Consider the following 14,712-nt stretch of genomic DNA (forward strand, 5'->3'; position numbering starts at 1 on the left):
ATAATAATAATAATAATAATAATAATAATAATAATAATAATAATAATAATAATAATTGTAAAGTCATCGACATATCTGAATTTTGTTTATCGTGGTTTTCTTTTGAAACGTCTCCAATCACATGAAAATAATTTGTTATTTTCCTCATCTTGGTTTGACAAGTTTTCAAACTGTGGAAACAAGTAGCCATTGCCCTGATAAATCAGTGAAATTGCCCGGGTGTGGGATTTGTAGTTTTTAATGTGTGATTAACAGTGGGCAGTGGACACAAATTATTATTTATTTCTTAGCAGACGGTGACAAATGTGTGTGTGTGTGTGTGTGTGTGTGCGTGTGTGTGTGTGTGTGTGTGTGTGTGTGTGTGTGTGTGTGTGTGTGTGTGCGTGTGTGTGTGCGTGTGCGTGTGTGTATGTATGTGTGTATGTATAATCTAAATGTGTCTATGTGTCTGTTTAATATAGATAGATAGATAGATAGATGGATAGATAGATAGATAGATAGATAGATAGATAGATAGATAGATAGATAGATAGATAGATAGATAGATTATTCATAGACATACATACATACATACATACAGGGTAAGATTTGAGGGGGGGGGGGGGTTTCCCTAGCCGTTTTTTTTTTTTTTTTTTTTAAATCCCTAGGACTGCACTTTCACTTGTCATCCCGGGGGAGGGGGGGATAAATGTATCCCCCTCCACCGATACAACATTTTCAATTTACAATTACTTCCATCTGATATTTAAAATTATAAATGTGTGCAGCATTATTTTTGCTCAAATTGACTTCAAAAAGCTCGGTCTAAGCACTTCTGGTCACTGGAGCCGGATCATGAAGTTCGGTTGTATAAAGTGGACCAGGCTCGGATTCCACTTACCCGTCATTGTCATCCAACAGCAGTGCTGTACGCACCGTAGCAAGACAAATTAACCAATGAAAATCAGTCATTCAGTTGCCGTTATTTTTTTAAAATTATTATTGTGCATACTATACTGAAGAAAATTCGTTATCAATGAGTATATGTGCAACCATATGCAAGCACTTGTCATGAGTGCGTTTTAACATTATTTTAGTTGCTGTAAGAGTAGGTAGTTTTGTTATTGCCTTTTGATACCGTATCCATAAAAATAATAATAACTGCATTTATCCTGCATGATGGCAGATTTGGCAAATGTGTGACATTTGTGGAAATTTGACAAATCGCTCACTGCATACATACTAGAGGTCGGCCCGGGTACCCAAAAACCCGGCTAAAACCCAGATTTTAAATTACCTGTCGCTACCCGGGTCTCTTTTTACTATCCAGGTTTTAATTTATTAATTTGAGAATTTAAAGATAATGTAGAAAATATGACAATGGAGTTGTAAGCGCGGGTCTCTGACCGGTGTAATAAAGACAACGTTAAAACAAGCTTTTGCATTCAGCCTGTTCTTAACGGACATGTCAATGTTTTAGAGAAAACAACAACACAGCGAGAGGTAAGTACACCTCAATAATAAGAGCTGCGGCGACTATTCTCAACTAAATCAGAAATTAAACAACTTAACAACAGGGCTCTACAGTGCGACTAATTTGGTTGCATATGCGATTAGAAATTTGCTTGTGAGAACCTACATTTTAATTTAGGCGCACGTGTGCCTCTATACATTCATAGAGGTTGACTATAAAAAATAAACTTGATTTTTTTTAACTAACAGTATAAAACATTTAAAATAAATAAATAAATAAATAAATAAAATAAAGAAAACACAGATCTAAATTTGCTAGGTCACTTTCCTCATCTTGTCAAACCAAGATGAGGAAAATAACAAATGTGATTGGAGAAGTGTCAAAAGAAAACTGCGCTGAACAAAATTCAGATATGTCGGCTTCTTTACAAGAAATGAGCAATGAAGATATGTATTATTATTATTATTATTATTATTATTATTATTATTATTATTATTATTATTATTATTATTATTATTATTATTTCGATGTTTCCAGTGCTGAAAAAGGTTACACAAGTCTACAGATCTGAAGAGACTAAATGTATGTGTACTATATAGTATTTAAATATCTATCATGCACTTTAAACATTAATATATGTGATTTAAAGAAAAAAAGAAAACCTGAAAAAGATCTGGGTACCCGGGTATTTTTCACGGCAGGTACCCGGTTCCGGATGTTCTACTGTGCCGACCTCTAATACATACATACATACATACATACATACATACATACATACATACATACATACATACATACATAAGAAAGTTTACAAACGAGAGGAGGCCATTCAGCCCATCTTGCTCGTTTGGTTGTTAGTAGCTTAATGATACATACATACATACACATACATACATACATACATACATACATACAAAGATCATAATTACAGGGGAGTAAAAATGTAATTAGAACAAACAAACATATTTTCTTTGATGAAATCCGTGCTCAATGTATTTTACCTTTTATTTGCTCTATTAAATATTGAAGACATCTTATACCAAGAAAATAACACACACAGGACACGTCAAAAATATAGAATGACATACAAAATCAACCAAAAGAAAAATCTAAAACATTAGTGTAATTTCCATTATAAAACATAGTACACTGCCAAAATAATGCATATACAATTATCCTTTAGAAAAATAACTATTAAAATATAATTGGTTTTGAAATTCACTTTATTTAAATGGGCTTCGATCAGATTGCTACATGATGCTAATGGTTATACATCGTTTTAAGAAATAGCAGGAAATCTAAATAACTGGCATTTAGAAAGACTATCACATAACTGTGAAGTTTGTAATCTGTTCTTCTAAATATTATTTCCATTTAGATATTACATTTCCTAAATATCACATCGATCACACCAAACGCAAAATAAACAGCACGGTATTTATCCTAACAAAGGTTTAAAAGTTGTAATATCATTGATATGTTATATGTCCTGTTCAAAACTCAAATAAAATATTCATGACACTGAGACCTACCAGATTATTGATCATGACATCTGTTAAAACAATGACGCTTGCTTTCTTTCTTTCTTTCTTTCTTTCTTTCTTTCTTTCTTTCTTTCTTTCTGTCTTTCTGTCTATTATGCTAGGTACAGTAGTCTAACTGGTGAAATTCTCGCATTTATACTATTAATCTAATTGGCTAGCTGCTGTTTCTGAGCTGACGGGAAGTTCACTGGATCTCTCCCTGGCCTCCAGAGAGCAATCATTTCTAGGGAAGGTTATTTCTATTGGCCAATGCGCGATCAGCTGGTTACTTTTACCGCTGTGGCGTTTGGCTCCTAGCCATCTAGAAACAAACCAGCTGGAGGAATACTAATAGTTATAGCCAGATGTACAAACACACAACAAATCGCAATAGTTCAGTTTGTGGAGCAAATGAGTTCGTACTTTGTGAACACTGCTTTCCCCACTGCCCTGACCAGCAGTCAGGACTCTTTTCTCGGTCAAATCCCCGTGTACACATCTGGGTATGAAGCTCTAAGACACTTTCCAGCGTCCTGTGGAACCTCTACGATCCAAGACAAGACTTATCCATCACCTTGTTTTTATCAGCAATCAAATACAGTACTTGATACAAGAGTGCCCTGTGATTACGGGCCATCCTGTTTTCATCCAGAGAGGGACCCACCTAACGCCTTTCCTGCAGGCAGTGCCGGCGAGCAGAGGACACATAGCGAGTACATGCCGTTCAACGCTGAGCAACAATCCGAACCAGAGTATGCACAAAACAAAGTCTTGAAGGGTGAACCACCCAACCGGAAGTACCCGGGTTCAGCTTATCCATGGATGATGAATTGCAATGGTAAATATTGTATATAATTCCCAAGTGGTTTACTGTATTATTATTATTATTATTATTATTATTATTATTATTATTATTATTATTATTATAAGTAGTAGTATAATGATGTTGAGGTTTTAAGAGGCTTTCAGGTGCATTCAGTTGTTTGAAGAACCTAATTTATGTGCTATACTTTAGGAAAAGTGTTTTAAATAAGCTATCGGTACAGTATCTGGTATATCAATATCAAACAGGCTCTATATAAATGTATACAACATGCAGAGCAAGGTAAAATAAGGACTGGGGGACTAGCTGGGTTAAAGAAATGCCGAATTAAATGAAGTTAATGCTTCAATTGTTTAAGATGTTAGAGTTATTGATGTATCTGCTGCTTGAATGAGATAAGTGCACTTTTTGTATTTAACTTTGATAATATAATTATTGCAATGGCTTTCATATCGTACTATAACTATCCGTCGTGTTCATTGTGCTTCTCTTCAGGTTCAATATATGGATCACATGGGAAACGTGGACGACAGACCTACACCAGATACCAAACTCTAGAATTGGAAAAAGAGTTTCATTTTAACAGATACTTGACCAGACGTCGACGAATTGAAATTGCAAACGCACTTTGTCTTACGGAAAGGCAAATTAAAATATGGTTTCAAAATCGACGCATGAAATGGAAAAAGGAAAACAATTTGCTCGGGAGTACACAGTCAGACTGTGAAAAAACAACATCAAAGGAGTAGTGTGTGTATTTACAGGCCGTTTAATCTGTGTTAGCAGTATATCATCTGATTAACGGTGTTCGCTTCTTCAGTTTATTTATGTATTTATTTATCAATATGTTATTATCAGCACTCCTTTAAAGTACTGAGTTTTGTAAAATTGTATTTTATGTTAATTACATTATATTAACATTCTACAATTATATAATTAGAGAGACAGAGAGAGAGAGAGAGTATGTATGTATGTATGTTCTACATGTGTATATGTGTCTGTTTAACATAGATAGATAGATAGATAGATAGATAGATAGATAGATAGATAGATAGATAGATAGATAGATGGATGATGGTTTCCAAACTGTAATTATTAAACTCGCGCGGTTTTATATTTTTCTTAATTGAAATAGACTGTTGTTGATTACACCACACAATCGTTTAAATTATGATTTAAATTTCTCTAGGATCTACCCGTTAACATTTAAATAACAAACAAAAAAACGTGGGAAAATGCTTAGCAGCTGATTTTGGCGATACTTCCTTTAGTGAAAAAATATTATTTGGACCACATTTCAATGTATTTTGTTATATGCTTAATTAAATAATAATAATAATAATAATAATAATAATAATAATAATAATAATAATAATAATAATAATTTTAAAAATGTGCATGTATATAGCTACAATTACGATTACATATATTGGGAGTTGCATACCATAGTGTAAAATGTCTAAAATGTCGACATATTTATATCGCTTAGCCTATCGTACCGAAAAATGCTATCCCATACAAATACTAAATAGCATAGGTTCGCTTTCTTCTTACGACTGAGCAAAATATTAAATCATCGAGAGTTAACCCTTTTAAATACGTTTTAATCAAGCTATGGCTCATTTACATAGAGAAAACACGGGAATACATTGTAATCTAGAATGTATTCATTAAATGCAATGATAAATTATTATTTTAGGGTAAAATCGCTGCTAAAATGAAGCTTAACAGTAATTTTTCGGTGTGTTAAAAAAAAAATCGCCACACATTCCATACGACGCTCTAAATATTATTATTATTATTATTATTATTATTATTATTATTATTATTATTATTATTACAGATTCGTAAAACACTAAGAAACAAAGATATGCGTGTAAATCTAGTCTACTCTTTAAAATAGCACGAAAAGAAGTTTTTTTTTGTTTGTTTGTTTTTTTAGCGAAAACACAAGTATACGTCGTAACCCGGCCGGAACTATGAATGCAACGTACAGTGCTGCAATGAATGCTAACCTTTATTCGACCCCAATCCCAATTCCCTCGCTTAAACAGAACAGTGCACGTCACTCTCCAGATGGTGGCGCAAGATGATAGCTCAAGCAGAAATTGAAGAAAGGACGCCCCTCCAGTGCGCGCTCCTGAGCTTCAGCATCCACCCATCTTTCCTATTTGTGCACGAGTTTACCTCTGGAGGTCATCAAGCAGGATTTACGACTGGACAACAAAAGCACGTGATCCCAAGTCGTACCCCATATTTGGGTGCCTACGTAGGAGGGAACCAAGTACATGTCCCAGTCATTTCCATAATTCATCATAAATTGTGCTGGGGTGCTATAGACGCACAAAACGACCTAGAGCCACAAATCAAGCACACACACACACACACACATACATATATATTTTTAAAAAAAAACAACAACCCCAAAAAAAACAACAAATGAGCTCTTATTTTGTAAACGCATTCTGCGGTCGTTATCCTAATGGCCCGGATTACCAGTTACATAATTATGGAGATCATAGCTCGGTGAACGAGCAATACAGAGATTCGGCGACCATGCATTCCAGCAGGTACGGCTACGGCTACAATGGGATGGATCTTAGCACTGGGCGCTCGACCTCGAACCACTTTGGCGCTGGTGAAAGTGCTCCCAGCTATGCATCTAGTGCAACAACAGCATCTGCAGAAACCAGGTACAACCAACCTGCAACAGCATCCCACTCGCCTCCACCTGACCCACTACCTTGTTCTACCGTTGCCAGCTCGCCTGTAAGCGAGCCTCGCCGCGCTGTAAAAAACTCCATAGCTAGCCCCACTACCTCTTCCTCCACTCCTAACAGCAGCAGCAGCAGCACTCACTTATGCAGAGATGGGCTTGGAAAGTCGTCTGGTACTGAGGATGACACTCCGGCAAGCAGCGGCCAGACAAGTTCACAGAACGGGCAAAATGCATCGGAATCATCACAACCCCAGATATACCCTTGGATGAGAAAGCTACACATGAGTCACGGTAAAGCCATTATTGTTTTGTTTGTGTGAAGACATGTAGAAATGTAACATGCTAATGCTGTGTAACATGCTGCTGCTGCTGTTTTAATTGGAAGCGTGTAGCAGTTAGAGCAGAAGAAGAGAACAGTAGCCCGTACGTGATCCACATGAAGATAGCAATGCATCTGGAGAAAGAATCCATATGTGTCTGTTAAATATGTATTTTATTTGTAATATATAAATGTTATCTATTGTACTCATTCCTATGGTTTCTCTCGAAAAAGTTAATGAAGGTGCCCGTAGAAAATTCTCTCTGTAAAACAAAACTTTCTTCTTCTTCTTCTTCTTCTTCTTCTTCTTCTTCTTCTTCTTCTTCTTCTTCTTCTTCTTCTTCGTCTTCTTATTTTAAAGCTTGTTGTTAGAGATCAGGAGCTGTCTAATTCTTCAATACCATTAAAAAAATGCATATATGAACGTAACAGGCAGAGCGATATATATATATATATATATATATATATATATATATATATATATATATATATATATATATATATATATATATATATATATATATATACAAATTAAGTCTGGTTATAATAGTCACTGTTTGTGTTAATGCATGTGCTTTATGTTTAGATGGCCAAAACACTTATATTTTATTCATATTATAATGTACCATTAGATGTATATTATTATTATTATTATTATTATTATTATTATTATTATTATTATTATTATTATTATTATTATTATTCATAATAAAATAATAATTATTATTTTTTATTATTATGTTTTAAAACAATCCCGTTTTTGTGTAACAGACTCCATGGCCGGACCAGAAGGGAAACGAGCTCGGACCGCCTATACGAGATACCAGACCTTGGAGCTCGAGAAAGAATTCCACTTCAATCGGTACCTGACGCGGAGACGGAGGATCGAAATCGCACATGCTCTGTGCCTCTCTGAGAGACAAATTAAAATCTGGTTCCAAAATAGGAGAATGAAGTGGAAAAAAGATAATAAGCTGAAAAGCATGAGCATGGCAGCTGCAGGAGGCGTCTATCGCCCTTAATTTCAAAGCACTTCACAAAGTACTGGCAATGGAAGATGGACTATTACCCTAAAATCAGTACTATAGAGACTTCCCAAACACTTGTGTACTTCTCTGAGAATAGAAGAACACATTATAATAACACCATCCAGTCTTTTAAACATGTGACCTGTTTATGATCGTATAATAATGCTTGTATGAGTAGACTTGCTTTCTGTAAATGTTTTGTCTTGAATCTGCATCGTCTTAACACAAAAAGTAGATGTTTTAACTTATTTACTGTAACGCAGAAAGAAAGCGTGTGTTACTTGAAGTAACAGAAAAAAAACAGTTTAGTATAATTGTTATGTGTTGCACTCGAACTGCAAAATTGTGTACGTGTCTGTGTTGTATGCTTAAATGTCTAAATAGCTCCAAGCTGTAAGAAAAAAAGAGACTTTAGTTTCAAACTACCTGTTTTCTTTGTTACCGATGCTATCGTTATTTTAAATATTGCAATACTACCTATCTTGTAATAGTGTAAATGTAGTGCGTTGTGACCACGTTAAGGAACTATGATTTCAAAAACAGTATGTCCTTGCTGTGCCTTTGTATGACTCTTTGCACGAACTCCAGTAAGTTGTTCTTAAAAGCGCATCTACAGTAATGTTTTTTTTCTGTGTGAAAAAAGAGTATTCAGTATAGTCCAAGTTTGGCTGTCTGTACATATCGTAATAAGCTTTTGTATTTGTTTTTAAGATTGACTGGAAATTAAAAAAAAAAAAATCTAACGAAAATAAACTTTCTATTGTAACGTTTCTGTATTCAGATGTTTATGTGTAACTTAAAAAAGGAAAGAAAATAACTCTGAGTTTCGTTTTCCTGATCAGCGTAATTATGAGTTGATATAACAGTTTGTCTTTTATAGTTATTATGTAAAAAACGGCAGTTTCATCTGTAGGCCTACATATTAATTTCAAGCAGTTTACTGCACACTTCTGTCATTAAAAGCAGAGTTTAGGAAATATCGTTATGACCTTGCTTTTCCAGCCTATCGTATTTCAGCTAAAAATGGGATTTTAAAATCAAACCTTTTAGACACTTCAAGACCTTTCTTCAGTTGATCATAGTAGGCCTGTACCTAGCTCACTGTCATAGTTTCCTTTCATTTTTATAATAGTTCAACAGGTATAAGGCACATCAGCTGTAACTGTACTTACCCATAGGCTTGGCTGGTTAAAGACTCCCTGTCACTAAACTGCAAGAGGTGATCTGCATCTGTACCCTAACGGGCTACATGCTGGTCCTTTTGAAGTTTAAAGCAGTAAACTTTATTAGCCCCAGTTCCGGCTATATGACATTTGGGTGCCAAATGAATGGGGTTTTGTCTATGAATTAGATCGTAAAATCGTCCATAGCAGAGACAGATAGGCTCACTGGCTATAAACAGTCACGTGGTGCCATTAAAGTAAGTTTTATGGTTTTGGGGTGTAGACATCAACCGTATATTCCACATAACATGTAATCACACTGACGCAAGACTTCATTTGACTCTTTTGCAGGTTGTTAGTGTTTCCTGACCATAACAGCAACTATTCTTACAAAGTGCGATATGGAGCCAGCACACACCAACGACGTGGAAAAATGGGGCCAAACAGCTCAAGGTAAGTTTGGACAAAATAGTAGGCTCTCTGTATTGGTTTTATGAACACTTAACTTTCAGAAACTCCACCCATAGTTACCTGGGTCTGTTTAATCAAAGTACACCGGGTTTTTTTGGGTTTTTTTTAGTCCTTGTTCCTAATGGCATGATCCTTATTCAAATCTTATCAATTTGATAAATCAAAAGCGTTTGCAATATGATACGTGTGTATATGTTGATGTTGGTATCAAAGCCCACCTTTACTTATGCTACCAAATATGACTACTTTGTCTGTAGTATATTCTGGAATATATTGGGGGCGGGCAGAAATGAAATTGTATTGTAATTACTTTTTATCATGAATGCACATATTGTTGAAGCATAGATGCTGCATGTGTTTATGTTTCATGTTGTTGTTGTCAATCTTTAATTAAAAATCGATAGATAAAAAGTGATTCTGTTGCTAACATTTCCTTGTAGGTTTTCATACCAGATGTTGCTTAACAGACAATAGATTTTTATTAAATAGCTGTCTTGCTTATATTGTGATTGATAAACCATAAAGTTTGTGACACTTCCTTCTTAGTGAATGCTTGTTAATGATTATCCAAAACAGGAAAGAATCTGATAAAAACAAAAGCAATTCCGAAAAAACACCCCCCTCCACCGGAAAAAACAACATAACAATAACCTTTATATGATATAACATTTTACTACGGTACTGGCAGTGATATGACTCCTCTTTAAATGCGGTGTTGAGGCGGGGCAATAAAAGTTAAAAACACATGGTGTTTATGGCTTAGTGAGTTAGCAGTTGCATCCATGAAATGTCTCCCCAGAACATTCCTGTGCAATTAGCTGCGTTTTACAATATGCAATAAAGATTCAACTTTAAACAAAGCAAAACTGGTTGAATCTCTGAAACAGTTCCGTCTGGCCAGCGAAATTCCTTTTATGTTAGTAACCCCCTTTGTTTTAATTGTAAAGTTAAAATGACAGTTGGAAATTCCACGTCCTTGAAAATGGTTTGGATAGAACGAATGAGTATAGCCTAAATGAGAGCTTTTAAGTTGGGTGTATTTTAATTGTTAAGCAATATTTTATTGAAATGATATATATTTTCTTCTTTTTCCATAAAAAAACAGATATGTTTTAGTCACTCAATTATGGATAAACTAAGTATCTTGAATTCAGCTTGTTTCGTGTTATTGGATTAGATGTTTGCCATGTCGAAACAATCATAACATAGTTATCTGATAAACTGCCGTATGTATGTATGTATGTTTGTATGTATGTATGTTTGTATGTATGTATGTATGTATGTATGTATTAAAGCTTTTCATTCTTAAATTATAACAAATGTATACAAAATTAAGTAATTTATTTTGAGAGCTCTGTGTTATCATATTCAGTGCAATATTTAATTAATAAAGATTGTCAGAATACACTTTTTCAGTCTTATAGGTTCCATCAGTTGCACAAATTCCATCAGTAGCAATTTTTTTAGGGCTTTACAGGTTAAAAGAATCCAAGAAATGATCATAGACCCATAAGTGACTTTAATGCAAGATTTTATCTTAATTTTGGGGTCTGAATATATATCATACATTATTATTATTATTATTATTATTATTATTATTATTATTATTATTATTATTATTATTATTATTAGTAGTAGTAGTAGTAGTAGTAGTAGTAGTAGTAGTAGTAGTAGTAGTATATTAATTTTACTTAGAAGCAGCATTCTTGATAGATATTATGTAAAGGATATAATATTTTGGTCAACTGGCCATTGTTTAATTGCAGGTAGGCAGCCTGTCAAATAGGCTTACACCTCTAGGTTTGTGTTTTAACTTTAGCATGTGATTCGGCTTTGGCTTTAATTAATATATATATATATATATATATATATATATATATATATATATATATATATATATATATATATATATATATATATATATATTTGTTTAAAAAAATCCACATTGCCATATTTGAGGGTCTGAACATAAAAAAGAAAACCCATTACTAGTCAATTGTGTTTTTATTGTTAAAATATTTACTTCTGTTCATTAAAATATGAACGGCACTAGACCTGCATCTATTGCATCAAGTAATGATATACAGAGCGCATTTTGTTTCAGCAAATCAGATTGATTTGCAATAAATACAGCAGCCAATTTCGTGATTGTTACCATCGCAATACGTGCACATTGTTTAGGGTTTCTGAACCGCGTATGCTGTTCAGTGGATCGTGCCACAGCATAACAAATAGCTTCCCATGCAGTTCACTGCTAGGTCAAATAAATGCAAGAAAGATAAATCTGCACACCCTCGGAGTCACCAGCAGAGCTCGCTTTAGGCCAAGTTCACAGTCAACGCACGCGAGTCGAAACAATATCAGGAACATGCGTGCATTGTTACTTCATCAGAGCAAAGTAAGAACATTTGTAAAAACGTTAGGAAATAATTAAAATGTATTTAACCATATAGAGCTCGATGGGCTTGCCTTGACAGACACAATTGCAAAACGTTCACCAACAGAGTACGCTACGTTTCCTTTATGATTGATTTCCCTATCACGATTAATACTAAACGTGGGTCTAAAACATGCAACGTAAGGTGGATTTTTGTTAGTTCTATATTTCAAATATTTATTATATAGAACTCGTATCACGCACCTCATTGTTGAATGAACGTTTGGCGGACGACGGTGCAGAATGCTCGCAGTATACACGAGCTATAACCCTTTGAGCTGGGGCACAGAGGCACATCAAAAAATGGGGGTCAAAAGTTTAGGTTTTGAGCATCTCTTAGTCATCTGCTCAGACAGGGCTTGATGTCAGTGTTATAACTGAGATCCTGACTATCAACACAAAAGATAAAATAGCTTTGAATTAGGCATGTATCACTCTGGACTCCAGGTGAACTCAGACTTCAAGTCGACCTCAATTATATACAGGGAAGGGCTTTTCTTTTCATCATCTGGACATGCTGTATATCTTCCAGAGTTATGGATTGGGGGTATTTTGCATGACATTTGTAAACGTGCGACAGGTAAATATAAAAACAACAAGAAAACCACCCTTATTCGTCACAAATATAGACTAAGTAAACATAAAACGTATTTCATCTTTTAGTTGAATCAAATTATATTCTGATTTCACTGACAAATGCCTAACACCGCGCGCGCGCGCACACACACACACACACACACACACACAGTATTCATTATTGTTTTTTGTATTATTATGTATTTAACTAGTTCATAATTTAAAATATAGTCAAACCAATATCCGTATTAGCTGTTCGTGTTCACAGAAAGTACTTGATAAAAATAGGATAGACTTCAAATTCCTGGAGTAACTAATAAAAACAGCGTTCTGATCAAAAGATCTCCCATTAACTCTATTAACTTATATCAAAAAGCACACATCTCCCATTTCTTTTTTTCCGTTTAGGCTTTACCAGTAAATTAAGTTTATCTGACGTTTGCATAAACATCGTTCATGTGATGTTACGCATCACATGAATCAATTTGCGTGAGTGCATTTATTTGCTATTATGATAAAGGAAATAAAACATGTAGTATATTATTTAACTTACTTTTCTAAAAAAAAAAAAAAAAAAAAAAAAGAGGGAACAATCTTAATGTGTCCCATATAATCTATAATGACTAACATGTTCTTTTTAAAACAATTACACACCTAAAAAATGCATATTGCTATTTTAATTCTGCATTATCTTCAATAATCGTTAACACTTTTTTATATCTTAAAAGAATTCTATTCTAGAACTCACAAAACGTTTTTTTTTGTATCATTATTATTATAAACAATGGAGTGTATCTAATCTGCACACACTTGCTGTAGTACAATAGCTATGCTGGTTCTTAAGTCTTTGCTGCATTGTAATATTGAAACATGTGTCTACCCCAAATACCAAACCGCATGTGCTAAATTCAGTGTTTTCTTATAACAAAGAACACACGTTTTGTGTTAAATATCTGAGAGAACTGTCAGTTTGTGTTGTAGATCATTTTTAATTGAACTATCTGTGGTCATTTTTGCAATGCTTTTTTGGACACAAATCAAATAAAAAAAGTGGTAATGTCGCAAAGATTAGTTAGGGACATTAATTAAACTTAATTTGTATTTGTAACACCATCAACTCTTTTCAGAAGTTTATATCTTCAAAAATCGAAGCAACCAAAGTCAGCCACGTATAGGTAGGGAGTCTGGAACCTACGCATCTTCTACAAAAAGGCGTTTAACTTCAGTATTGTGTCTTCTGAATAGGACCATAAGAGAGGCGTGGTTCTTTAAAAAATAGAAATACTGCACGTGAACTCAAGCTGTTTTTTTTTAAATACATTATGATAAAGTCCACTGTTAATGACAGACACGTTTGCTTTCCTCAAGTACAAATAAAATGCAATGGTTTAAAAAAAGATATATAAGGCAGGATTAATTCAGGCTTTATAAAACCATTCTTTCACATGTTTGTCTTTCTGGTCCTGTAGGGAATTGAGCTGGATAAAGCACTCCGTTATCTATACAAAACTGCACAGACCTTTTAGAAAGGCTAAGTCCAAGGCCGAGGTGAATTTCAGGTCACTGCGTCTAACAAATATGAAAATTTCGCCTCGTGAAAGAAACGCCTTGTTATTAAACAAAGAGTGTCAATTTCCAAGATTAATAAGAAATAAAATGCAGACGGTGTCACTTTTAGGTCACTTTAAAACGTAGGGTAGCTTAGCTTTCAGGAGGACACACTAGTGTCTATTTCAAATATATTTTGTAGTCAGGCACATACTGGGCTATGCTTATACTTTTTTCCATACGCCTTATCTTCCATTGATTTCATATGTTATTTTATTGTATTTTATTTTATTTTTTTTGTAAGGCACGGCTTTTTTGTTCAAAATAAATAATAAAAAGTCGGATCAGAAGTATCTATATCATACTGAATTGTGGAATGTATTGGGCACGTGGAGAGTGTCTGAGGAGTCCATCTTTTCACTGAAGCGTTTTTCCTGGTAATGTCTTCGCTGTCTGATAATTACAATAACATTGTGCTCTTGAAATGCCACGAAATGCAGACGTTTAGTAAACATGGTGTGAAACAGTTTCTAGCACAGAGATATGCAAATATTAAGAGTTCTGTGAAGTGTGCAATTGCAGTGGGACAGACTAAAGCTGGATTATAAAATACTGTGGTAAGAAGGCTGTACAAGTGGCCAAGTATTTGGAT

At 34.3% G+C, this 14,712-nt stretch overlaps 3 protein-coding genes across 4 annotated transcripts in view; all 3 read left to right on the top strand.

Annotated features, from left to right (window-relative positions):
- The window catches only part of LOC117400605 (homeobox protein Hox-A3-like), a 36,758-nt gene that overhangs the window by 3,182 nt on the left and 18,864 nt on the right, over positions 1 to 14,712 (top strand). For both annotated transcript variants that reach the window (XM_034000801.3, XM_059021721.1), the window contains exon 2: positions 9,380 to 9,481. The gene's annotated coding sequence lies outside the window, so the exon portion shown is untranslated. The remainder of the gene's footprint in view (positions 1 to 9,379; positions 9,482 to 14,712) is intronic.
- LOC117400608 (homeobox protein Hox-A6-like) lies at positions 1,818 to 4,551 on the top strand. Its single transcript, XM_034000808.2, has 2 exons — positions 1,818 to 3,814; positions 4,295 to 4,551. Exons 1-2 carry the CDS (start codon positions 3,388 to 3,390, stop codon positions 4,546 to 4,548), a joined length of 681 nt encoding a protein of 226 aa, XP_033856699.1. The 5' UTR covers positions 1,818 to 3,387; the 3' UTR covers positions 4,549 to 4,551.
- On the top strand, positions 6,209 to 8,623 carry LOC117400606 (homeobox protein Hox-A5-like). Its single transcript, XM_034000805.3, has 2 exons — positions 6,209 to 6,809; positions 7,609 to 8,623. Exons 1-2 carry the CDS (start codon positions 6,239 to 6,241, stop codon positions 7,857 to 7,859), a joined length of 822 nt encoding a protein of 273 aa, XP_033856696.1. The 5' UTR covers positions 6,209 to 6,238; the 3' UTR covers positions 7,860 to 8,623.

This window comes from Acipenser ruthenus, chromosome 4 (genome assembly GCF_902713425.1).
Source record: "Acipenser ruthenus chromosome 4, fAciRut3.2 maternal haplotype, whole genome shotgun sequence".
In the NCBI taxonomy this organism is placed as follows: Eukaryota; Metazoa; Chordata; class Actinopteri; order Acipenseriformes; family Acipenseridae; genus Acipenser; species Acipenser ruthenus.

Bases quoted from the DNA above. Each gene is read 5' to 3' on its own strand.
- LOC117400608 (XM_034000808.2), top strand. From the start codon at position 3,388: ATGAGTTCGTACTTTGTGAACACTGCTTTCCCCACTGCCCTGACCAGC. The intron at 3,815-4,294 runs GTAAATATTGTA...GCTTCTCTTCAG, and splicing joins ATGGATGATGAATTGCAATG to GTTCAATATATGGATCACAT.
- LOC117400606 (XM_034000805.3), top strand. From the start codon at position 6,239: ATGAGCTCTTATTTTGTAAACGCATTCTGCGGTCGTTATCCTAATGGC. The intron at 6,810-7,608 runs GTAAAGCCATTA...TTTGTGTAACAG, and splicing joins AAAGCTACACATGAGTCACG to ACTCCATGGCCGGACCAGAA.